The sequence below is a fragment of the Simochromis diagramma genome, unplaced genomic scaffold, assembly GCF_900408965.1.
Source record: "Simochromis diagramma unplaced genomic scaffold, fSimDia1.1 OVJJ01000816.1, whole genome shotgun sequence".
NCBI lineage: Eukaryota > Metazoa > Chordata > Actinopteri > Cichliformes > Cichlidae > Simochromis > Simochromis diagramma.
This window is the reverse complement of record NW_024386908.1, coordinates 11095243-11121004: the sequence shown is the minus strand read 5'-3', so window position 1 is coordinate 11121004 and position 25762 is coordinate 11095243. Positions and strand designations below refer to the sequence as shown.

At 39.6% G+C, this 25762-nt stretch overlaps 2 protein-coding genes across 2 annotated transcripts in view; one reads left to right on the top strand and one right to left on the bottom strand.

Moving 5' to 3' along the window:
• Positions 1 to 15186, bottom strand: part of snd1 (staphylococcal nuclease and tudor domain containing 1) — a 173470-nt gene extending 158284 nt beyond the window's left edge. Inside the window, exons 1-9 of the mRNA XM_040035415.1 lie at positions 14948 to 15186; positions 12786 to 12935; positions 12133 to 12250; positions 11811 to 11892; positions 4837 to 4997; positions 2100 to 2191; positions 1278 to 1436; positions 1065 to 1171; positions 796 to 886 (exon numbers count right to left, since the gene is read on the bottom strand). Coding sequence (XP_039891349.1) covers positions 796 to 886; positions 1065 to 1171; positions 1278 to 1436; positions 2100 to 2191; positions 4837 to 4997; positions 11811 to 11892; positions 12133 to 12250; positions 12786 to 12935; positions 14948 to 15022 — 1035 coding nt within the window. The 5' untranslated portion in view covers positions 15023 to 15186. The remainder of the gene's footprint in view (positions 1 to 795; positions 887 to 1064; positions 1172 to 1277; positions 1437 to 2099; positions 2192 to 4836; positions 4998 to 11810; positions 11893 to 12132; positions 12251 to 12785; positions 12936 to 14947) is intronic.
• A 2498-nt stretch (positions 15187 to 17684) lies between these two features.
• pax4 (paired box 4) lies at positions 17685 to 25644 on the top strand. Its single transcript, XM_040036060.1, has 10 exons — positions 17685 to 20863; positions 21011 to 21141; positions 21299 to 21514; positions 21604 to 21694; positions 21844 to 21984; positions 22080 to 22162; positions 22248 to 22311; positions 22505 to 22581; positions 22769 to 22862; positions 23512 to 25644. Exons 1-10 carry the CDS (start codon positions 20830 to 20832, stop codon positions 23802 to 23804), a joined length of 1224 nt encoding a protein of 407 aa, XP_039891994.1. The 5' UTR covers positions 17685 to 20829; the 3' UTR covers positions 23805 to 25644.
• Positions 25645 to 25762: the final 118 nt, after the last annotated feature.

Below are 25762 nucleotides of genomic sequence, written 5' to 3'. Positions count from 1 at the left end.
TTAAGCGTTTCCAGAGAGAAAAATATATATATTTACTAAGGGGAAGGTATGGGGACAACTAGCCAAAACGCTCAGAAGGGGCCACATTTAAAGCTGACGTTTTAAGGCTAGAGTTGCTTTACTGCATTAAAGTGCCCTGTAATGTGTTATCTCATTGTAACAACAAGGTTAAGCTATATTACCAAATGTATCAAGGAGTCAATCTTATTTGGTTTGAACCGGTATGTGCTGACATTTAGGATGGACTGCACCCCCACTGTACTTGATATTATGGATGTTTCTTTTCTCCCGAGGGCCGGGCCAATAACCTCCAAAGCTAATATCTCTAGTTGTTGGCTTTTGGGGTCGTTCTGTGCCGCTGCTACAGCACACGCCAGCAATTTGGCACTAATTTGCCTGGGGATTGCTTCAAGGTTGCTGTTAAGCATTCCTTGTACCTTTACTGAGGGGATCTTTTCTCCCTATATATTCATTGGGGTGTGTAAACGTGAAAGCAAGAAGTGTCAGGAAGAGATAATTCATTATAAGCATCAGAGTGCTCGTGCTTTTGCTGCGATACCGAGAGAAAATTGGAAATGCAGCAGAAAGCATCAACTTGTGAATCCAAGTGAAGCTGCCTTTCTCGCTTCCTTTTACAACCAAATTCAAGTCTTACACATACTTAACAATGCCTTCATGTCATGCACAAAGATTTACACTCTACACATGCTCTCTCTCCCCCCCCGATGAAGCAAAATGATCCTCATATCAAGCCCCTTCTTAATAAGACTACAAATTACCACTTTAAGTCCTCACCTTAGCTACAAATTGCCTGTCCTTCTGATCCAAGTTAGCTGTCGGCGCCACATAGTCTTTCCAGATCCGAACCTTGCGCTCTTTAGCAGATCTGGAAAGACAACGACAAATAAAATTTAAAATAAAAATATAAAATACTCATCATTAGTCAGATATCAGGAGATATGATTTAATCAAGTGACTAGAAATATCCAGTTGGCTGGAAAACACTAAAAACAGCTGATTAAATCGAATTTGGCTTGTGTCAAAATGTATTTTCTGTTGCGTACCGTTCAGCAGCTCTGAGTTTTTCAGCTCCCTGGGTGTAAACAGCCATGGACCAGTCCACACAGCGTGCAAACCCTTCTTTCAGCAGGAGTTCTGTGATGTTACCATTCTGAGACAAAATCAAATGAGCACGGTCAAAAAAAACCCCAAAAGGAATAAAACGAAAAGCCAAGAATTAACAATGTCACCACTAGGTACTGATTCCGGTGTTTTACCGGGTGAAGGATGGTGCCCAGTATGATCTGGTTGGGGCAGCTCTCCAGGATGATTTGAACGTCTCGCTGAAGAAGACGGGATTCAGTGAAGAATCTGGCCTCTGCTGCGAATGGCTCTGGCGTTTCTGTACCATCTCCTTCCCTCTTGAATGTGGGACACTGAGAGGAAGAGAAACGGAAAAAGAAATATAGATTACCCATGCACTAATCAGTGTATGTTTTCCAAGTATTTGTGCATTAAAATGTATAACTGATTAAATACACTTTGCAAGAAACTCTTTTCACTGTGCCTGCCGTCTTCTTAACTGTTGTCACCTTGATGTGCATGTTATCTCTAATCTTGTCTGAAGCGTGGCAAAATACCAGACAAATATAAGCGCCATGGGCGAGACAAGCAGACAAGTCTTTGAACAATGAGGCGAAGAACACCTTGAAATGAATGAAATGTCTTCAAGTGGGGGATGAAAAACATTATTTATCTTAAGTGATCCATTGGCAAAGCTGGACTTGATGAAAGAGACTGATGGGCAAATGTGCAAGAACACCACTGCTAGAATAAACAGACTAAAGGAAGTGACAGAAAGAGACATTACTTATGTAAAAAAAAAAAAAAAAGAAATAAAAAAGGGTGGGGGTTTTGGAAGGAACTGTCAAAAACCACCAAAAAAAAATAGCTGGGTGGCTTTTATTTAACTACATGTTGTTACTTCAATCTCCTTGCAGAAACTGCAGAGACTTAATTGTTTAAATTGCAGAAAAAAAGCTAATAAAACCACACTATGTAACATGTAATTGTATGTGCAGCAAATAAGTGGTGGTTACCTTAATACCAGACAGCATAACAGTGACCAGATAGTAGTCTGGGAGCAGCAAGGCACGAACAACGCTTCCATCCCGCACGTGCTCGATGATGGCTAAAGGGAGAAGAGACAACATAATGTAAAATCATTCGAGGGAGGAAAGATTGTGTGTCAAATTATGATGTGCTTAAATACCTCAAGTTCTTAAAGTTAAATGTAACTGTTGTAAACTACACAAAACTAAATCACGCAACTGCTGGCTTAAGAAAATGTAGAGTTTAAAAGATGGAAATCTAGGAGTGAATTATTAGTGATCCAGGGTGCAATCCAATTGCTTTTAGAAAGCTCAATGAGTGATTGTTATTGAACTCAAAACAGGAACCAGGCACACACAACCCAATGATTTAATGAACAGTGTGACTGAAAAGAGTTGTCCTCTGAGAGGAGAAAGTCACAGACTGAACTCCACATCAAAGTCACATTTCATCCAAAACCCACTACTCTAGATTTAAAGGAAGAACACTTCCTTCTTTTTGACATCAAAAGGCTGTGATCAGTTTGAGCTCATGTTGGTTAAAATGAACTGGAATACTTTTCACACCCTTAAAAGTAACATCGTGTTCATAAACCGCTGCTTCGAATGATTTTGCAAAAAATATAATTAACATGATATGACAACTTTGTGGAATCTTGGAGTCAAGTTTGACCAGCATATGTTCCCTGACACACACATTTAACAAATCACAAGAAATACCTTCTTTCATCTGTGCAATGCTGTCAAAATTAGGAACATCCTGTTTCGGAGGGACGCTGAAAAACTACTCTATCATTACTTATTTTCACTGCTGTAATTCCCAGTCATCTAGTTGTCCTAAAAATCTTTAGTTGACTCAACATGCTGTACAAGAAGTACTAACCTGGAAAAGGAGATCACATTTCTCCCATATTACCATCTCTTCTAATGTTAAATTGAGAACTGAATTTAAGAGCTTTTCTCATCACAAACCTATCCTTTGGAAACAGCTTCTCATGTGAGCTCAGGAGACAGACGCACTAACCTTAAAACTTTTTTCTTTTATAAACCTTGAAGTTAGGGGCTAGGTCAGGTGACTCTGAACAATCTTGAATTTAGAAAGCGCTGTAAGTTCAGAGGGACGTCTCATTCACCTCTCCTTCACGCCATAGTGTGGTAATAGTGCAATTAATTAGCTTTTTTTTTAAAATTATGTGTTATGTATTATTTACCTTTTCTCTAAGTTGTGTATGAATGAACTAAACCCTTTAAAAGACACTTTTGTTAGGCGCCCATTTAGCTCAGAGAGCAGCGGCCCAGGTTTGAGTCCCGCCCGTGGCCCTTTGCAGCATGTCTTGCACCCCTCTTTCCTCACCTTCCTGTCCATCTTCACTGTTTCACTATCCAACAAAGGCAAAAATGCCAACAAATTATCTTATAAAACACACTTTTGTTTAATAAATGTATGATAAGCTAATGAAGAGTCATGTAAATAATCAAGAATACAAAACTGCTTGAAATAATAACGATGATAATAATAATACTAAAGTTATAATTAACCAGCTTTAATCCACTGTCTCTCACAGTCTGTTTTTTAATCCTCTTTATTTCGAGTATTTGCAAAAAATGAGAGCCTGTTCTGTCTGTCTGCTCTTCCTTGTTAAGAGTTCTTCTTCTCCACTGTCACCACATGTCACTTCATGGGGGACTGTCTGATCATTGGTGTTTTTACCTTATAATTTAAACTCCCTTGAGATCACTTTTGTTGTTGAACTGACACTACATGAATAAAGCACTTTGACTGTGGTCAGCTTGAATGCATGCTTCATAATTTCCCAGTACATACTTCTTTCATAATTCTTTGTGTGTGGGGGGGGGGGAAAAAAACAACCAATTTATATGCATTACAACAGACTTCAATGCAGGGGCATTTAATCTAGACAGGTTTTTAGGTAACTGTTAAAAAAAAGGAATTTCACCCCTAAATAATCTTCTGCGATGGGCTCACTCAGTGTCTTAAAGGTTTCTCTCTATAGAACATGTGATTGTACAGGTGTTACATGCATGTCAATGGGAACAGGGAGTAGCATGAGCAGATGAGAGAAACTGGCATACCCATTTTTAAACAGCTATTTTTTGTGTGTAGAATACTTCGACTGGATTGCTGCCTCCAATTTTAAAATAGCCCTGAGATTCTCATAAATGGCAAGAATAAGAAATGAAAGAAAGAAAAAGTGCCCCTTGTTCATTTTTCTATTCTGCAGAAGGGTGGTGAAATGAGCTTAACCACTGTTACCGGCACTCTTCTCGAAATAGAGTGGCACATTACACCTCGAGTAGGTCGAGATGAGGGCCAAAGGAATGAGCTGGTGAAGAGCGAGACAGTGTGTGCCCTTACATGCCATGAAGTGGATATTCAGGACAAAACATCCAAGCCCACATCAACTGATTTCTGCTGCCTTATAAAGATATGATCTAACAGTCTTAATTTTAAATAAGATCAGTTTTTCTGAAGAATCTTACAGATCACAATATTAAAGGGAAAAAAAACAGCACTGCCCAAACTTTCCTGCTCTAAAGTTATTTAGTACAATTCAACATGTAGTGCTCATGAGGCCCATGATCCAAATAAACAAACAGAGGTTATGTATGTAATCTCTTTTTACATTTTCATGTATTGTTTTTCTTCATAGGCCAAACATTCATTTTTCAAGAGTGAGGTAAAAGTCCATCTAATATTCCTTACCATTGATAGGTTTCTGGTGCAAGGAGTCGACAAAGTTGCGGGGATTCTCTATGGTGTACTTGATGTTGCGGATAGTCTGCGCGCCACCACCCTCGCTCCACAAACCCTTCTTAGAGGCCTTTGACTGGTCCTCCAAGTCACACAGTCTGGCCTGCTCTGGACTGAAAAAACCAAAACCAAAAAATGAACACCCACAAAAAACACATTTCAAAATTTTGACCGCTCTTAAAGCTGTAAAATCTGTATGGTGCTAAATGTATATGCAAGAAATAACATCGCTAACTTTTCTCTATATGAGCTTTGTGATGCAATTTTAAATATGTGGAAAACTATGGGAGAGATATTTTGCCAATTGACAAGCCCTCTATTCTATGAGAACTTGAATGCAGCCGCAGTGTGTGGGCTCATCACTGCAGGGGCAGTTGAGTTTCTCTAATTTTAACAAACCGCGAGACCAAAACGAAAAACTCCATGGCAACTATAAAAGATTCCCTTCGGTGAAAACGCAATGCAGCATGAAACCTTGCCACTGCGGCGCTACTTTATATGTGGCTTCTCACCAACCTTGAAATTTAAATGATTTCTGTTAAAGAACACAGGTGCATTAAAGCTGTAACAGCTTGAGTTAAATATTGTTATATGTTACAAGCAGCACCTACAAAGATTAGCGGGTCTTTGAGCACCATAAAACCGTTCTGACAACCACCACTGGCTCAGCTTGTTAACAAGCTGCAATTAATTTCACACTGGTTAGAGAGAGGCACACACACATTGTATTTAACAAGCAGGAAAAGGTTTTGATTGTAGAGTCGCTACCCTTGTTAAGTTCAACATGCTTCTCTTATGCCGGCTGTCGATTCAAAGCTCTATACCAGTAGGCAAAAAAATTACCATAACAATAACTACAATTACAACAACTGACTTCTGTCATGTTGGCTTCATCGCAAATTCACAGAACTACAGCCCCAACTGGAGGGTTTTTATTCCCACACAACAAAACTGTCACAAGCTATGCAAAAGTGATAATTAAAAAAAGAAAAAGGACCGTATGTGCTTGCAATGGTTTTTAGCTTTGTTAAATTAAGTGCCGGTTCCAAAAAAAAAAAACTGCACTCTTGTATTATTGGCAACCAGCTGATGACCAGATTACAACTGCTTAAAAATGTATCTGAGCATTTTGTGAAGCGACAATAACAGTGTTTAACAGCTCCTTCAAAAGCAGCCACGCAGCTGGCTACAAACGCCATAATTAATTCCATGCTGGCTTCCTAAATTGTGCAGCCTAATGCCATTTGAGAGGCCTCGCACAACTTTAATTATTCAGAACTTCAATTGGCCGGCGGGTTTTTGTTTTTCCAAGAAGCAAAGGCCGACCGACTGGGAGTTGCGGTCTGTGACAAGAGGTTTTTAAAAATAAACAGAGAAATTGAAATTTTTCGCATCTTGCTTCACTTTGCAGAGCCAACAAAGTGGCTCGCATTTAAAATGCCACACACATACGGACACACATATCCCCCCCCATCTCCAGCTGTGTGCTCTTAATTGGGCTTTTGGCCACGCGCCCAAAATGCAGTCAAGTTCACTTTCCCCTCTACACTGATTTAGCTACAAACTTCAAATTGAATTGAAACAGTTTCTTGCTTACTGAGCAACAATGGTGAAACTTTTCTGTAAGAAGTCAATTTTGTTTAAGCTACTTAGTATTTAAGAACCAGTTGGGAACAGAAACCTACAAAGATACAGAAAGAGAAACTAAGAATGCAATCAAGGAATGCAGACTGAAGAAAAATAATAAAGCCACAAAATAAAAGAAGAGGAACTCATAAGCAGAGATTGGTTAAGATATAGAAATAACTTCATGTGTGGAGGAAGACGATAGCAAACTTATCCATGTCTCCAAATAGACCGCTTTCTTTTTAGGTCAGCAACTCTTCCAACCAACACTACTTCAAATCAAAACAGATATTGACGGGTGAGAGAGCGAAATACTGAGCAAGACTGCTGGAGAAACAAGGGCCAAGGAGAAGCTTTCCAATTCCCTTACATTTGAACATGCTGTAGGCTAAATCTTTCATCACCTCATGTCTCCCTTGTGCAACCCAAAATACCATAAACAGATACAAAAATGCGGAACTTTAGTAAACGGTTCCCTCTAGTCTTCGTACAGTTCGAAGAGGTTATAGTAAGTCGTGCTCCCTGGTGTACTTGACTGGAAGGGTTCCACTCCCTGTGAATAGTGAGACCTAGAAGAAAAACAGCTTATTCCCTCAGACAGTTACACCCCTCAACCAGTACTCCTCTGGGGCTCCAGTTAAAAAGAAGCAACGGGAGGTGGGGGGGCGGCTCTGATGGGTGGGCTTTATAAACCAATAAGTCGAGCTCCCCCTTCATCCTGTGGCTTTAATATTTCACAAGGAATCTAACCAATTTTCAGGGTCTAGCTTTTCTTTGTAAACAGATTACCCATTTACAAAGAAAAAGCAGGCAGACATAGTGACAGAGACTAAGATGCAAAACTAAAAAGACGAGACTGATGACTGAACTCAATACAGTCCCCTTATGGTTCAGCACTACAGACAGCATTTTCTACGACTGATCAAGTCAAAGCAAAAATCATTCAAATGATGAATCTGTTAGCTTCGATATGAAAGCTAAACACATATTTCAATTCTAACTTCTAAAGGAGAAAAAGAAAGGGAAAAAAACAGAATAGTCATAGTTTTCTTATAAATGGCGCTGGTAGCATTACAAAACGTGTCATTAAATACAGTACCATCCTAACACGGTGTACTGCTGTGCACCAAATTTGTGAACAGGCTAAGCTGCAGCTTCAGTTTCTGAGCACATGTTTAACTGCACTGTCCAAAGCCATCATCATTATCATCAGCTCCATAATTATCACACCATAGTTTGTATGATCAATGTAGCCAGTCATGAAGAGCAATGATACTGTTGGTTAGTGCACTCGCAAAAAACTGAGGCCTCCAGTCCTTCCTGAATAATGGGTTCCCCTTTGGCCAAATGATGCCAGCTTACACTTTAAGCATAATTTACATTAGTGCTTGTTCTAGGCCATTGCGCAGAATGCTTGAAATAGGTCATTAGTTGCAAAATAGTCACATCATCTCTGTTCATATTGGAAGATATAAATGTAGCAGCGTGAGTCAAATTGCTTGTAATGTGTGTAATGTGCAAATACTGCCACTGGGGGGGATATACAGCACTCTGTCCTATAGCTCTGCATGTGCAAGTGTATTTAGAGAATTACTGCCTAAGGGCAATGTGGCAGAAAAGAGTTTCAGAGGGACACTGATATAGCAGCAGGGTAATGCTGCCACCATCTGGGATACTTTGGCTCCATCTCAATTCTCTACAGTCTAACTAGTTGAGGACTTATGTATATCTCCCTACGGATTTTCCAGTTTTGTACTGCGATAAGCCTTAGCAAGAAGATTACCTCATGTTGCCAAAAGTGATTTCCTCCCTGTTCCAAGTGCGAAGTGTTTAGATGCAAATTAAACACTCTGACATCAAAATTACTTTAATAGCACTGACTGAGCCAGCAATCTTTAAGTGGAACAAATCTACAATATCAGTTACATATATAATGACCCACTTATGGTTTGTTGTGCCAACATATTTGATTATGGCACCCTAACACATAAAATACAACCAACTAAAATTGTACATACAGTGGGGCAAAAAAGTATTTAGTCAGCCACCGATTGCGCAAGTTCCCCCACCTAAAATGATGACAGAGGTCAGTAATTTGCACCAGAGGTACACTTCAACTGTGAGAGAGAATGTGGAAAAAAAAAATCCATGAATTCACATGGTAGGATTTGTAAAGAATTTATTCGTAAATCAGGGTGGAAAATAAGTATTTGGTCAATAACAAAAATACAACTCAATACTTTGTAACATAACCTTTGTTGGCAATAACAGAGGTCAAATGTTTACTATAGGTCTTTACCAGGTTTGCACACACAGTAGCTGGTATTTTGGCCCATTCCTCCATGCAGATCTTCTCGAGAGCAGTGATGTTTTGGGGCTGTCGCCGAGCAACACGGACTTTCAACTCCCGCCACAGATTTTCTATGGGGTTGAGGTCTGGAGACTGGCTAGGCCACTCCAGGACTTTCAAATGCTTCTTACGGAGCCACTCCTTTGTTGCCCGGGCGGTGTGTTTTGGATCATTGTCATGTTGGAAGACCCAGCCTCGTTTCATCTTCAAAGTTCTCACTGATGGAAGGAGGTTTTGGCTCAAAATCTCACGATACATGGCCCCATTCATTCTGTCCTTAACACGGATCAGTCGTCCTGTCCCCTTGGCAGAAAAACAGCCCCATAGCATGATGTTTCCACCCCCATGCTTCACAGTAGATATGGTGTTCTTGGGATGCAACTCAGTATTCTTCTTCCTCCAAACACGACGAGTTGAGTTTATACCAAAAAGTTCTACTTTGGTTTCATCTGACCACATGACATTCTCCCAATCCTCTGCTGTATCATCCATGTGCTCTCTGGCAAACTTCAGACGGGCCTGGACATGCACTGGCTTCAGCAGCGGAACACGTCTGGCACTGCGGGATTTGATTCCCTGCCGTTGTAGTGTGTTACTGATGGTGACCTTTGTTACTTTGGTCCCAGCTCTCTGCAGGTCATTCACCAGGTCCCCCCCGTGTGGTTCTGGGATCTTTGCTCACCGTTCTCATGATCATTTTGACCCCACGGGATGAGATCTTGCGTGGAGCCCCAGATCGAGGGAGATTATCAGTGGTCTTGTATGTCTTCCATTTTCTGATGATTGCTCCCACAGTTGATTTTTTCACACCAAGCTGCTTGCCTATTGTAGATTCGCTCTTCCCAGTCTGGTGCAGGTCTACAATACTTTTCCTGGTGTCCTTCAAAAGCTCTTTGGTCTTGGCCATGGCAGGAGTTTGGAGTCTGACTGTTTGAGGCTGTGGACAGGTGTCTTTTATACAGATGATGAGTTCAAACAGGTGCCATTCATACAGGTAACGAGTGGGGGACAGAAAAGCTTCTTACAGAAGACGTTACAGGTCTGTGAGAGCCAGAGATTTTCCTTGTTTGAGGTGACCAAATACTTATTTTCCACCCTGATTTACGAATAAATTCTTTACAAATCCTACCATGTGAATTCATGGATTTTTTTTTCCACATTCTGTCTCTCACAGTTGAAGTGTACCTCTGGTGCAAATTACTGACCTCTGTCATCATTTTAAGTGGGGGAACTTGCACAATCGGTGGCTGACTAAATACTTTTTTGCCCCACTGTAGCACACACTCTATGCAGATGCCACCTGAAAGTTTCATGTATGCAAAAATGTTACTAGGTCTGACATCATAGGATAGTCTATGCTACTGTTATGGCAAAGTTACCAGGGTGCTCAGTCACTTTCAGCACAGCAAACATCTAAACCGCCTGCAGTCACAGCAGCAGATAAAATGCACAAGACTGGGACTGAGCATGTCTCTCGTGTATCTTTGAGATGCCAACCACCTTGGAGAACACCCTAAGTGGCAAACGCATGTACACCCTAACGTTCTACCTCGTCATTTAGATAAAAACATTCATCTCTTGTATGCTTCTGATTTCCCTGTCCTAAAGCGCTGTTGTATAAACATAAACACTTTCGTTTTGTCTTGATGACAAAGCCATAAAGACCTAATGTTTGAAAGTCTGTCTACTCTTTACTGGAGCCAGTGTTATATAATGCATGTTGCCATGGATCATTTGCATGTAAGCAATGAAGCTGAAAGGACTAAAAGTGACCCAGTCTGAATGACAATGCTGTCATGTTAGCAGACTGATGATGCCAGTAATGTTTCTCTCAGTTAATAAAACAAATGGCCACATTATTTTTAAAACATCCTCATTTTAGTTTCTAGTTCCTAGTTTTAGTCTCTGCACATAGATGACATCTTTATCTTATAAAGGATATCTTATATCCATCCAGATCAAATTAGACCATGTCTTTGAAAAAAACAAAACCATTCATTAGAATTGTGAAATTACCAACTTGGATCAGGTCTAGACCTGCTGTGCTGTCATCTGGCTGGAGAAGATTCTGAGTAATTGTTTACTTTTGCTTTCACTACCAAGCTAAAGCTTTCATAGACGTAACATAGGGTTTAGAGATGTAGAGCACTCATTGATACAACAATTATAATCAATAACTAGACAAGACAAGACAAAACAAGCCTCAAAACAATTTGAGCACAGAAGAAGGATGTATCAGGTACATTTCTATCTGGTCTTTCTGAATAGGCCGTCTGCACTGACCTTGACAGACTCGAGTAACTCCTGCTACCATCACCCTGACATTTTAACCATATCACATCCCAAACATATGTTGTATAAACAAAACATTCTTGAAAGCAGTCGAAGAACTCATTGTGAGTGGATAGTTTTCTTGAATCTCGTTTCTGCAGGTGTGTCTTCCCTCATTCACTTACATACTGCACTTTTTAAACAATAACAGAAAAGTTTATTACTCATTATGGGTGATTTGTTTTTCAAATATTCTGATTTAAAAAAAAAATACATATATTATCCAGTAAGTGTACTTTTTAAACTCTTATTATAAATTCTGCATCAGCCACAATGCAATGGGATCGGATCGGCAGCAACACCTAAACGTGTTGACATTGTGTCCCACGAGAAGTATTCACGAGTACTGTCCAATCATGTGTCAGCCATGCCTGTGATCTCAACTACATACTTACATACTTTTATGACAATTACTTTTACACAGCTGCAATGCTATGGTGCCTTTTTTTCTCAACATAATTAAACATACACAGAAGCTACATGCAAAAAAAAAAAAAAAAAAAGTCTCCCAACTGGTTAAAAAAAACCAACTATGTTTAAGATTCCAAAAATCATAAAAAATGAAACTCTTAAAACAAACACTAATACATAACAGAAAGAATAGAACCAAAAATCTTACTTGTTCCCTCTGAATCCTTCCCTGCGGACTGTGGCAAGGCCTTCGGACACTAAGGACTCAGCAATGTTTTCACCTGTTGTGTCTAAAATAAAAAGAAAGAGAAAGAAAATGTATTACCCTCACTAGTCTACCGCAATGTACCGTCAGAAAATTGCAAGGGTAAAAAGAAAGGCAGGGCATCCGGTTCCCAGGGAGGTCCCAGGAGTTAGAAAAAAAGCAACCTATGTTTTCCACATAATGACATGGCTTTATAATAGAAATACAAACTAAAGTTACAATTTTAAAAAGAAGCATAATTGTAGTTTAAGAAATGGCACTACACCTTTCCCCAGGTAGACCATGCCGTATTCCCTGTGCATATTCTTGTATTCCACTGTGAAGCACACTTCTTTGCCGATTAGCTTCTTCCGCAGGAACTCTCTGGCTTGGAAGGCCCATGGCTACATTGCAGACAAGAAAAGGTGACATTTGACTCATCAGTAGATGTCAGTATCAGTAGATGTAAACAAATAGTAAAGACATACTGGCTCAAGTACAAATCCAATCCTTTCTTTTGGATAAAACATGTTGGGGAACCACCTACAGCTTAAACTTCCTTTAGCCTCCAAGGTTCACAGCCACAAGACCAGCATAAAGGTGTGTTGTATTGACATGAAAATAGCCACACTAATGCTGGCCCCTTCTTAAATATGTCACTGAAACAATTAAAATTGTGTACTAACGCTATGTCCCTGATGCACATGCAAATGACTTGATTCATTTGGTCAATGTCTCAGCAAGTGTGCACATTTCCTTTATGTGAGGAACCAGCCAAATCAACAAATGCAGGTCCTTTAAATTTCATTAAGCATATGACCTGCACTTACTCTTTAACACACTGACTCAGATTTTTCCACGACACACCATTATTGGTAACATACTGACACTGATATGTGTCAAACATAAATATAAACACAAACCAACAGAACCACTCACCTCATCAGGGGTGTCCTTGCTGTCGGGCTGGCCCTGTGCGGCTCGGCGGGCCAAGGCCCCAGCTCGGATATTGCTGAGATTGATCTGACGCTCTGGGGGTGGGCCACCTCGAGGCTGACCCCGAACTATGATGGCACAGCCTGACAAGACCTGGCAAAGAAGACAATATAAATGGTTAGTTCGGTACAACAGAAGCAAAAGTACGAATATTGGTTAAAAACACCACAGATTCTGCTCTTAAACCATAATAATTTCACACACACAAAGATGTGAATAAAATCTGTGGAATTATTTAAATTGGTGTGACATTAAATACAATTAGTCAGCAAAAGAGGAAATCAACAGTGTGGATGCTAATGTGCCTGTACAATTGACTGGAAAGGAGCTTCGTACTACGTTACTATGGTGACTGTCATTCAAATGCAAGGCGAGATCAGCCCATGTGATGGCACAGACGATATTTTTTTAAATAAAGATAACCTCCTGTCGGGTTTGACAACCATGGCATTTACACAAATCTGAGCAAACAACCTTTATCTGCTAACTCCCCAGGGTGTCTGCAGGAAGCATCACTGGGTGTTGTTGATCTAAGATCTGCTCTAGATAAATCAAATCAAAGGTGCTCCCACTAACCGACTCCACTCCCTACAAGTAAAGGCAAAACAGAGATGTAGCTGTAACGAGTAACAGACAGTTAGAGGGGGGGGGGGGGGAAAAAAACGAACAACCCATTCCTCTCTACACCCTGAATTTTCTGCCTGACTCACTGATCACCTTTCTCAAATACAAACTCCTTCATAAAAAAAAAAAACAGTTGTTCAGACTTCTTGTCATGCATCATAATGCATCAACTTCTTTCAGTGTTTTCAAAGGCTGTTGTTGTGATTTGGTCCTATTTAAATAAATTGAATTGAAAGACTGGGAAGCATCGTTCTTTAATAGAGTGCAGAAATTGGACAGTAGTTTTTTGTCTGTTTGTTTCAAGTACGGAGGTCTGTATGGGCCACAAAGGGCAGTTGAAAAAACAAACAAACAAACAAACAACACTAACTTATTAATTTTGTCAGCTCATTCGTATGTTAAATGACTTCATTGAAACACACCATGAAACTGTCATCATGAGAGGTGCTTAAACGGATCTGTATGTACCAATTATATATATGAAAATTGTTTTAAACAAAGTAAGATAGCAGAAGTGCCCAGGCTGAAACTGAAAATACACGAGAAAAAAAACTGACACTGAATAAAGTTTCCCATGACTCAACCCTAAGCAACATATGGACAAACATAGGTTACACACAACCGAGATGAATGGCAGATTATAGGGGGCAAGAAAACTGCAGCTACGTGTCAGTTTTCTCTGGCTGGTTTTAACCAGCACACCGAGAAAATCCCTCGTCTGTGGCTTCAGCTGACGGGACACATCAGCCAGCTACAATCTTACAATGTCTGGAGCCCCGCCGTTATTAACAGACACTTTGAAGCTAGAAGATGTTTCAGCGGATCCCGCAGGAAACCGTGACAAAACGCGAAACGGCAACTAGAGGACAGGAGTTTCTCAACTTAGTTTATACGCTAGTCTGGGAAGCATTGATTAAACTGGTTTAATCTGCACTACTGCTCAACACAAAGTGGACAGTGTTTACAGACACAACGAACTTTGTTCATATAAGTAACCAGTTGCTTTAAAGTAAATATGTTAGCTATTGGCTAGCATAGCCGTTAGCTGAGAAACTAAACATCTGGTGTCGTTACAGCTCCCACGTTACTAAAATGCAGTAGTTCTTGGGAAATTCGTCTACAAGAAAATGTGACTCAAACCAGTCAGTGGGTTTTAAAACAACTCAATTCCAATAAACTTTGAATTTCTAACCAAATAGTTTCCAGCTAACTATCAAGATAGCGATCATGCTAATGTTTCCTTCTGCTTACTAGCAGGCTAGCAGATTTAGTGGCGAATCGCCTAAGATAGTTATTTAAACTTGTCAGCACCACATTGTCAACAGATGCATTCAACAGATCGTATTATTTGTAACATCAAATAAGATCTCTTAAGGCTATATGAGTTTTATGAGTCTTTATTAGCCCTTGGGTCCCTGAGCTAACTAGCTGCCTCCCTACACTCACGCAGTGTGCACACATATCCACGTTAGGCTCTTTACCATCTTCACGATTCCTCTTTGCAGAGGAGGAGCCGAAGCAGAGGCTGTCTGAGCTGGTCCCGAAACAGATGCCATGTCCACCGGTTTGAGATTCAACGCCGTTAACGGGTAACCAGGCAAGTGAGCTGGGACTCTGAGGTGAGTGACTGTTCTAATGAAAGCCAAGAGAAAAAGGCTGAACACCGATCAACACACACGTTATACCGGAAACACACTTTGCCACGCACGTGAAAATCCTTCCGGGTCTGGAGACCAGCGTCAATAGGAGTTAATGGAGATGCTTTTTGACCGCGTAAGCGACTTGAAATAAAGACTTCCGGTGCAAGAGGTACGACACGTCAGCACAGTGTTACCCCAGTTAACGCTGCCTTCAAGCCGTGTCGGAAAAACGTAAATTTCGTCACACACCCCCAAAGCGACAAATAAAATACATTAAAGGTTGGTTGATGGAAACAAAGAATATGTATTATAAACAATAATAACAGTGAAATAACGCAGATATATTCACAAATTTTTGCTTTAGAGAGGCAAGACTGAGATGGTTTGGACATTTGCAGAGGAAGGATAGTTGATATACTGGAGATATTGAATATGAAGCTGACAGGCAGGAGGAACAGAGGAAAACCAAAGAGAAGGTTTGTGTTTATTTCAAATAAAAGGCCAAACTGCCTGTATTGATTCTCCAGTTTAATCATACTGGAAGAAACCATCAGAATATCTGAATACATCACATCCTTCAATTACATCAATGAATAAACACAATCTCTCAGAAATTCCTTGTACTGATTTGCAGTAAGCGAAGAAGTGGAATCAAACTATGCTGCTAAAATGTCTCCAACAGAATGCCAAGCATAAAGGTTTTGTTTTTTTCACTTCGGTTTGTCACCTGTGTTCTGTATATGAGCAGTGTGATATAGGCAGTTATGAAATTACATACTTTAATGACTGATTATGCAGATCTAGAGAGTGCTTTTCCATTTGTAAACACTCTTCATTTTCATCACTATCATGATAGTTTTGGGCTTTAACTGTTTGAACTGTTCTTTTTTTCAGAGGGGAATGGTAAATGGCAAATGGCCTGTATTTATGATTGTACAGCAAACATGTTTTATGACTAAAATAAGAATTGGGTGTTTCGTTTAGACATTGGAAAGGTTTCTTGGAGCTAATTCTAAACAACTGTAGATTTGAAGATCATCAGTTCAAACAGCTGTACATAAGTACAAGTTAGTTGGTTGTTTCACCACTTTGTCAAGGTCTGGAGGAAGACCTGGACTCTCACCCTTAGATGGAAGGGCATTTGTTAGGATGTTCGGGAACATCCCACAAACAATCAGAGCTCAAGGCTGCCATGAACTGGAAACTGCTGGAACACTAGGGTCACTGTCCACACTGAAGCAAGTTTTCCATGGGCTGTATCGACCAAGAAAGGAGACTCTGGTCTAAAATCAACACCGCCAAGCTTGACTGAATGTTGCAGCTGCACATGTGGACAAGCCAAATGCCTTTTAGAGAAAAGTTTTACTGGTACATTGCACAAAGTGGATGGAGTAATGAAGAAGGAGGATTACCCCCAGATTCTTTAACTTTACCTCAATTCAAAATCTAGATGGGTGAAACTTGAACACATTTGGGTGTTCCAACAACACATCAAAACTGGTTTTGAAATAAGTAATGCAGTCTAGCATTACGTTTCTGGAATGGATGTCTCAAAGCTCCAGCTTCAGCACAACTGAAAATCTGTGCTTAAAAGTTAAGTCCATGTCAGGAAACCAACCAGTTTGAATGAACTTGACCAATTTAGACAAGAAGGGTAGTCAAATATCCAGCCAGAATGTTGCCATTAGCTTGTTTGAGGTATGTATATATTTAAGCCTGCATGTATAATTTTACTGTAAAGAACTATATGTATACTGTGGATTAGTGAAAATCTAAAATATAGTCAAACTTGTACACCACATTCTTGCTTTCTAAAGTTAAAGATGTAAGCTGAGCAATCATTTCATGCTGGAAAAAAGCAGTTCAAAGAAACCATTTAAAGCCCAGAATTACCATGACATTCATGCTCATGATGTGTGCGGGTGACCACAGCTGTATTTTCCCTCTAAGTAACATGAATACTGGGCTATGCTGATGCATTGGTGTATATGTAGACTGAGTTATACTGACATGACGTCCTTTTTAAATAAATAAATAAATAAAGGAGTATTATTTGAAAAAAATACGGGGTAATTTCAAAATGATAATCTCCCCAACAGCGATGCTGACTCCATTATTTAAAATACTGTCAGCAGTCTGCAGGATGTGCAGCAGAGTAAAAAAGTGTCTTGAAGATAAGTTTTTAACAGTTTTCAAGGTATTGCTAGAAACTTGGACAATTACCCCATTATTCTCACTTTTCACTATAATTATAATTCATGCATTTACGTATATTTATATATTTCATGTAAAGGTTAATCTCCGTTATGGGCTTTTTAAAACTCTAGTTAGTATTCAAGTTGGCAGGACAGTCATCCTTCTCCATAGATAGATAGATAGATAGATAGACAGACTATAGTGGTCCAAAGTCAGCATTGTTTAGGTAAGTAGTGTAAGTAGTGTGTGGTGATATTAATGTAAAATCCACATGAATGGGAGAAACTAATATTTCCTAACCTAACATTGCCTCAAAATAGGTCAGTGCTTACTTCCCCTATCAGTAGTTTTAATGCTGTGTTTGATTCATGTATATCTGATTTCAATTTGTATTCATCTTCTTGTATGTTGTGTGTACATATATACACATTTCACGTTCATTTTACGTCCTATAAATAGTATCACCAAGTCTTAAACCTGGTAGTCTTTACTGTTTTCACATGTTTGTATGTTCAGGTCAGTCAATCAGTGATTGCAAGGGAAGTTTTTACTAGCTTGTTGACAGCTAAATATTGTCCAACACACACAGGAGCTCACCCAAGCATAGAACATATAAAGGTTTAACTGGTTTATTGACAAAACAGAACAAAACAAAGGCAGGCCAGCGCCAGAACACTGTGTTCTTGGGCACCTGGTGACCGTTAAATTGGAGCTGCTAATAAAACTTTTGATGCTTTAAACCAGTGTGAAATCAAACCCTTTGAACTAAATCAAATCATAGAATTGACGATCTAAAAATGCTTGTATTTTTGTTGTTATTTTTAATCGTTTAGGTATATTACAATTTTTAAAAAAAAAAAATCAAATGTTATTGAGCATGCTTTGATATGGCAAAGCCGCACAAGGTTTAAGGGGGAAATCCAGATAAAATATATTTATAATTTTCTGTGTCCGTGCTGCAGAACACAGAAGAAACAAAGCGCAAAATGTATATTTATATTAAAACGTGTTTAAAAAAGGATAAATAGTGATTTATTTTCGTTTGCATAAAGTTTGGTTTGGGGATCTGTGAAAATGTAAAAAAAATAAAATAAATCAAATCCTAATGATTAAAAAGTGGGGGGGTTAGGTTGCGACTAAATGTTGGGAAACCTGGTCATGTGGAACATGAAGCATTGCAAGAATGACTTACCTTGCATAAAATGTGTGAATAACGCGTGTATTTTCCAAATTTAAGCTGTTAAAAATATAATCAGCATTAATTTTTTTTTTAGTTCCGTCAAGTAAAAAATAAAATCAAATAAAAATAAGCATTTAAGTCACATTTACACTGAATGCCATGTTAGGACAGACTGTTTCCGTCTTTTATCCTGCTAGCTGCGGCCATGTAACCGCATGTAGGATATCTAACAATGATTAAAAACTAAAACAATCACCTCCATTCACAGAATGCGGGAACATTTACGATACTAGAATTCAAAAAGGTCAACATTCCTTGAATCGCGTTGCCATCTCGTAACAGGATGCAGGAAACTGACCATGAAAACGAGTTCGTTGCGCACACAGCTACTCGGTGCGCTTTGGAGAGGTTGTGGTAACCTTTTTACGCGGCTGAGTTTTTCACAGTTCTAAACGCTTTAGGACACAGTAAAGCAGTAAAGCACCAATACGCAAGTTTTTATACACAAGACAAAGATCTATGGCATACAACTACAACGTATATATTGTCCGTGGCACTATTTAAGCGCTGAAACTCACCCCTTCCCCTGGCGAGCACATACTAAAATTTACGCACAACGAAAACGTGTTGCTGTCTTAACAACACAGCATAAGTTCTTTAATTATTCTCGTTTGGCACACACTGTATGTGCAGTAAAGTACTATAAATCAATGACCACGCTGACTCGCTGGTAATAAATAGAAACCGTCGCCCTGGTCGTTCTTTGTGTCGGTTGGCAAGGAGATGATGGTGTCCAAAAATGGCTGTCCTCTATCCAACCTGGCTGATTGTACACACAGTATTATTATCCTCTAACTCGTGGTTAATGTATAATTTGGGCCATATGGCATTTTAAAATCTAAGCCTTTATTTCGGTGGCACTTCGATCTGTGTGGACCCAACTAATGATTCAATTAGTCATTAAACAGACCAAAAGACGAGCCTCGTGTGGGTTTTCACATAGGCTAATATTTGCTCGTCAAATATTTCCCTTTGAAACGTTTACAACGTATTTTTATCTGCTGGCTGCCCAAGGAACATCTGTGAGGGTTGTTTTAGCCTCCCTCTTCTGCATAAAAAGAGGTCCCCCAATTGGCCCTTTCCTTGCGCCCATATAGGAGTCTATTTGTTCACGTTTTCAAAGAAAATGTAATAAAGAGACTTTGTGATGGATTTATGATTTATCAAAAGCACTTTACCATATGGCAGTCGTCATAGGAGCAGATTTCCAAATGTTTGTTTTATGAAAGGAGACCAGAGATCATTTTAATCTGAGCCACTTAACCTAGGAGAGGATGTTCAAGTCACGTGACCCACTAAAGTATGAGAAACACACTGATGTTGACCATGTAGTTTCTTTGAAACAAGACGCTTAGGTATGTATTTTCGTTACATTAAGAAGAGCCAAAGCAGAAAAGAGAAGGACTGAAGTGTGCTGCGCTGAAAACTGCATTGTCTAATTAAGACTGCAACCAGCTACTGCGCAAAAGGAAGCTCTTTGAGTTCCCAAGCTCGGATATTACTCTTTTGTGTGTCAGCTGCTGGAGCAGTGCACGGGCTAGACGTTAAAAACAGACTTAATCTATTTGTTTGTGACGCTTTAGATGATCAGATATTGCCAAGATATTTAGTAAAGTGCGCTCAGGTGGCATCAGCTTTGCCCAAGTGTGCAGTGTGTAATATCCCACTAGTAAATGGTGCAAAGATGCTGACATGATGTGGGGGCAGGTTATATCTGATTGGATGTTTCACACTATGACATGTCTAGATGTTATTATAACAACAAAAACCGAGCTCTAATTTTGGCTTGCCGGAACGCTTTGTGGGAAATTCTTCTACAAAATACGTTCCTATCACTCACTTGGTCTTCCCCCGTCTGCATTTGCTTTTAAAATAGGCTACTTCAAACGTGCTTTGTGAATCGCCGAAAAGGATCAGAATACAGGTGGTTTTAAAGCTAGGATATTGTTCTATGTCCGAAGATTCTGGCCGCTTAAACGCACCAACTTGAAGCACATGTCCAGCCTTTAACAAGCACATTCTCTTTCAAAGCAGTAGACTATTTACATTTCAGCAATCGGATCACCACGTCATGTTGAGGTGTGCAGGTCTATAAATTGCTGCTGAAGGGTGGGATTCCTCTCACTGTAATTCGTTCACCAGACTGGAGTGGAGTTACCGCGACAATTTCGTTAATTCTAATTTATCGCATTCTTCACATTGCAGTCCAAGGTCTTCCCCCCTCTCTGGAAAAAAGTTCTTATAGTTTTGACTTCAGTTTCATCATCAAGGCTGGGAGCAAGGAGAGATGTGCGGAACGAACACTGATCTGGAAAATAAAGGTTCATTTTCATTTTTTAACCACTTATTTATATTCGTTGCAAATCAGTGAATATGGATTAGATATGAACCACAGTAAGACATATTAGTGGACTCGTTGTATTCGGTTAATTAGAAAAAATAACCAATTTAGTATGTGTTGTGATAAGGTGGTGGAAGTGTCAACCAGTTAGGAGGAATGTTTCTCAACGGAAGACCTCTCCCACAACCCAAGAGACGAAAAATGATTCAGCTGGCCTTGGAGGGAGTCCGTCCAAGCCAGATCTCCAGGATACTCAGGGTACGGTAACCTGAATAGTGAAAAACAAAAACAACAACAACAAAAAAAAAAACAACAACTTTGGATTTCGAAAAAATAAGCTTTTGCGAGGTTATGTTAAATGCAGCATCAACGGATTATTCTTGTTTAACACAGTGGAGCTCACTTGCATCTTTAGGTGTCCAACGGGTGCGTCAGTAAGATCCTGAGCCGCTACCGGCGCACAGGACTCCTGGAACCCAAGACCATCGGTGGGAGCCGCCCCCGACTTCTCACCCCCAGTGTCATCTCCACGATCATCCAGTGCAAAAGGGAAAATCCGACTATTTTTGCTTGGGAAATCCGAAAACGTCTCGCAGCGGCGCGGATATGCAAGGCCTCCAACATCCCCAGCGTAAGTAAGATTAAAATTCAAATGTACTTTAACTACACTGAAACGATTCCAGCACTTGATGGTGTTTTGTGCACACTGTGTTCTGCAAGGTGTCGTCCATAAATAGGATTTTAAGAAAGATCCACTTGGACCGCGGACCATCGTGGATGGACCTCAACGCTGATGTCAGGGTTGAGCAGGGTAAGTAACTTGGTCCTTGGAGAAGTCATTTATAACGGTTTAGGAAGACTATCGAGTTTGATCGGAATTTTTATCACTGAACATGACAATTTAACACATAAATGTATAAATATTAACTGCATGTAGTCTGTGTGTTTCCATATGTGCAGATTTGTATTCTCTGGCTCAAGAAGAAGCAAAGAAGTTTGAGAAGTTTGAGACAGAGTGCAGTAAAAAACAGAAACCCAAAGGTGTGCAGCACAGAATCCGCACCACCTTTATGCCAGAGCAGAGCAGAGCACTTGAGCAAGGTGACTTAAAACCTCTTCAGCTATTTCAAACTAACACAATGCATAATTTTTAGACTCAGTAATAGTTAAAGATCTATTTCTCTGTGTTGAATCAGAATTCTCTCGCAGCCAGTATGCTGACATGTACACAAGAGAGAAGCTATCTGCTGAAATTAAACTTCCCGAGGACACCATCAAGGTAGACTTTTCATCAATTTTAGCATCAAGCAATTCATATACATTTAAGCTGTCTGTTCCTGAGGTGTGGCTTCTGTCCCTCAAAGGTCTGGTTTTCTAACAGACGTGCAAAATGGAGGAGAGAAGCCAAGCAGAGAGGTAGTACGCAGAGTAAGTGTGAGTGTGTGTCTGTGTGTGATGCACACATACTTGGGAGCTGAGTGTGGGTGGCGAGGATGTGTTAAGAATGTGTATAATTTGACCACTGGACAATAATAAATGGAGCTGAACACACTGGTAGTGGAAAGTCCTCCTGAACACATCGATTCTTGCCTCATAGATGTTAAAATGTGTTTCTTTGTAGCAGCTGAAGACTTTGAAAAGCAAAGTGACTTTGTTCCTGTGAATCCAACAATGACACACAGCTTCACATCTCAACAGGTACTGTGCAAACCAGTGATATCTTACTTTAAAGCCCTTAAAACATGCCGCTGTGAATATTTTTCCGAGCATAGTTTTCTAGGCAATTTCTAGGCAGTGCTAGGCAATTTCCAAATGAGATTTCTGTGTTTTTAACAAACGTCTGGTGACATTGTGGTATTTAAACTTTGTTTATGCGGTTTCCAAGGCTACTGGAATGGCAAAAGTCAATGCGGACAGCTCCTCGTACAGCACTGTTGCAAGGAAGCTGCAAAATTGCTGCTTCTTCCCAACAGAAACAGGTGAGATCCAGGAAAACTGTCTTTGACCAAATCACTGTCTTTAATAATCTTTCTCTGTTTGATTATGAGGATTTTCATTCAATTTCATTTTTATTCATATTGATAGAGAGTATTTAAGAATGATGTTAAAGAAGCTGGAGATCAGCTTGATTGTAGTTTAGCTGAATATGATATAAAGGTCAGTGATGAGAGTACATGTTATAAAAAGTTTCATTCCCTGTGATGGGCTTGGGTTTGAATTTACTAAACTGCTAAAAATCTATTAAGAATCCAATGATCGTGATTATGAACTAATTTAAGGTTGCACAAAAAAGGTATTATTCTAATATTTTCCCTCCTACCTGTCTGTTGGTCATCATATAAAATTGCCTATCTATGAAGCCATACGTTAAACATGTAATAAATTTATGTCGATTTCACAAGTCATTTGGGATTTGTAGGGATGGTAAACTCTATTCAGTATTTATGTGTTTATTCGTTTAAATATGAACAATAGGGTAGGTGTAGGGTAAAGCCTGCCTGTTGGATCACAATATCACTTAAAATCACTACTGTCAATTGTTCCTAAGTACATACTGTACTATCTTAATTTCTATGCAATAACTTTTCAGAAATTAAAGAAAATAATCTTTTCCCCCTTGACGTACAGCCGTGAGGAATTCTGAATGTCCGACATCCTCATTTCCCCATCTGCCGAGTGACATGCAAAACATAGACAAAACTCCTCTGGATCTCCACAGAGATGGATACAGTTTTCCACTGGTTCCCCACCACACAGACATGAGGAGAACCTGCCCTTTGGCAACAAAGACAGGGGGGGCAGACTGCCCTGTGATTCAACAGTGGAACCAGCAGGGAATGCCGTTTACCTGGAGTCAGTTTCAAACAAATGAGCAGTTTCTGTTGGTCCCGGATGTGAATCAGCATCTCTACATGGACTGATAATGAGACCAGTGGATCAGCGGGAAGAGCTTTTGACTGCTGCTTAATTGCTCGACTGAAGGGACACTTTTCAACCAGTAGAGGGAGACAAAGTATGGACCCAACAATTTTGTCCTTTCCACCCTTTGCCTCTTAATTGCACTGCAGCTCGACTCATCACTTTTCCTTAGGTCTGTGCTGTTAGCACGCAATGTAATTTTTGATTGGTAAGATAATTAAATTAATTCACTAAGCCCATTTGCAATGAAGCAAACTTAATGTGACTTTATAGCACCAGAAGGGATGAGAAAATAGATAAGATGAGGATGATAATAAACTTTTTCTTGGAAGAAAGCTTTATTGTCCTTGTTGCTGGGCAACAAGGACAATAAAGTTAGGTTCAAGTTAAAGAAGGTAGAGTTTAGTACTGACAGAGATTATTAAGAGATACATTTTAATCTCTGAGTATAATCTTTAATGAATACTTTGCTGTGCTCCTCAGTTATATATCAGTTTTAAAGACTTCTTGACTCCTACATAAATGATTGCTCCATGGATCATTTAAGGTTACCACACGATGATATGGACGTTATCTCCTTTATATTGTTAGGCTTGACATTTGTGTCAGTGTAGGAGCGTAAGGAACACTTCCAAGATTTCAGTCCAGGAAAAGCCGGTGGGACAATCCCTAAAAAAAACCCTAAAGTTTAAATGCGACCTGATATCTGCTCCGCTCGGTATCCCCTTTTACGACTGCAACAGGGCAGAGGCATTGAGTTCCTTTATATCCCTTTACTACAGTGAGGAGACAGTAAGTCTCTGAGTTTCCTGATAATTGGTCAGCAGGGGAAAGATTGGGTTCAGAATACAAAAAGCTTGGTCAGCAGCATGGAAGTGGCCTACTGGCGAAATGACCCCCACTGGAATATAACATCACGAAGCCAGATAGTTAAATGATATCTCCACGTTTGTGTTGTGACTGTTTCTGAAACATCCACCAATCTTGCATAAATTGAGGCAAGTTTTAGGATGACTGCATATGAATTTTTAACAGCAGGTACTGAACACATGTATTTAATTCAGACCCAGTTTTCAAGTGTTTTTATGCTAATTTATGACACATTTCAGAGATTAATATTTGACCTTTTTATAAGAGTTTTTTTTCAGTTCCAGTGATTTCTTTACAGTTTGTGCTTCTATAGTAAAATACCCTATGGTTTTCTTACAAGATACATTTTTATATGGATTGCACCCATTGTGCCCTTGTGCTTCCCAATATTTTTGGTTGCTAGCATTTCCGCTTCTAAACTCTTCAGCTGTTTTAACCTTTTCTGGATGGAGAAATGTATCCATGAATTCAGGTTCTCATAGATTACTTATCTACTGATATTTAATGAAAAATAAAACTAAATCCATTCTGACCTCCTACAGTATTACAAAGTGAATAGTATGTAAAATCTACAGCAGCGGGCATGCCCAATTCTTGTTACAAGGCTTTCATGTGGTAGTTTTATCTGTTGTACTGCTTTCTTTTTCTTAAGCAATAAACCTGAATACTTAGTGCACTACTTTAAAAGCCTTCATATACTAATTTGACAGAAATATTAATCTTACATCTGGAGGATTCTCTGTATCTTATCTCATATTGAGCAACTAAAACTTTAGGAATTGCTGAAAAGCACATCCAAGTTCAACTGAACCTCACTCTAGTCTGGGATGTCCAAATTTGTTATCCAAATGTTCCTGACATGTTATTATTTATCTCCTTCCCTTGTTGTATGTATGACCCCCGTTGCTTTAGCCACTTAAGACTATTTATTATACACTAGAATTTGCTTCTCTGACTGATATAAGGACCAAACTGCCAAAAGATGGAGTAAACAGACTCAGAGATGGTGTTTCTGGCAAGTTCCTCGCAACATATTCCACAGAGGAATATGTCAAGCGCTAAGACGGATGCAGCTTAGTGTAATGTTAAG

Excerpts from the sequence above, each read along its gene's own strand:
- pax4 (XM_040036060.1), top strand. The coding sequence starts at position 20,830 with ATGTGCGGAACGAACACTGATCTGGAAAATAAAG. Across the intron at positions 21,142-21,298 it reads AGATCTCCAGGATACTCAGG|GTGTCCAACGGGTGCGTCAG; the intron begins GTACGGTAACCT and ends TTGCATCTTTAG. Across the intron at positions 22,582-22,768 it reads ACAGCTTCACATCTCAACAG|GCTACTGGAATGGCAAAAGT; the intron begins GTACTGTGCAAA and ends GCGGTTTCCAAG.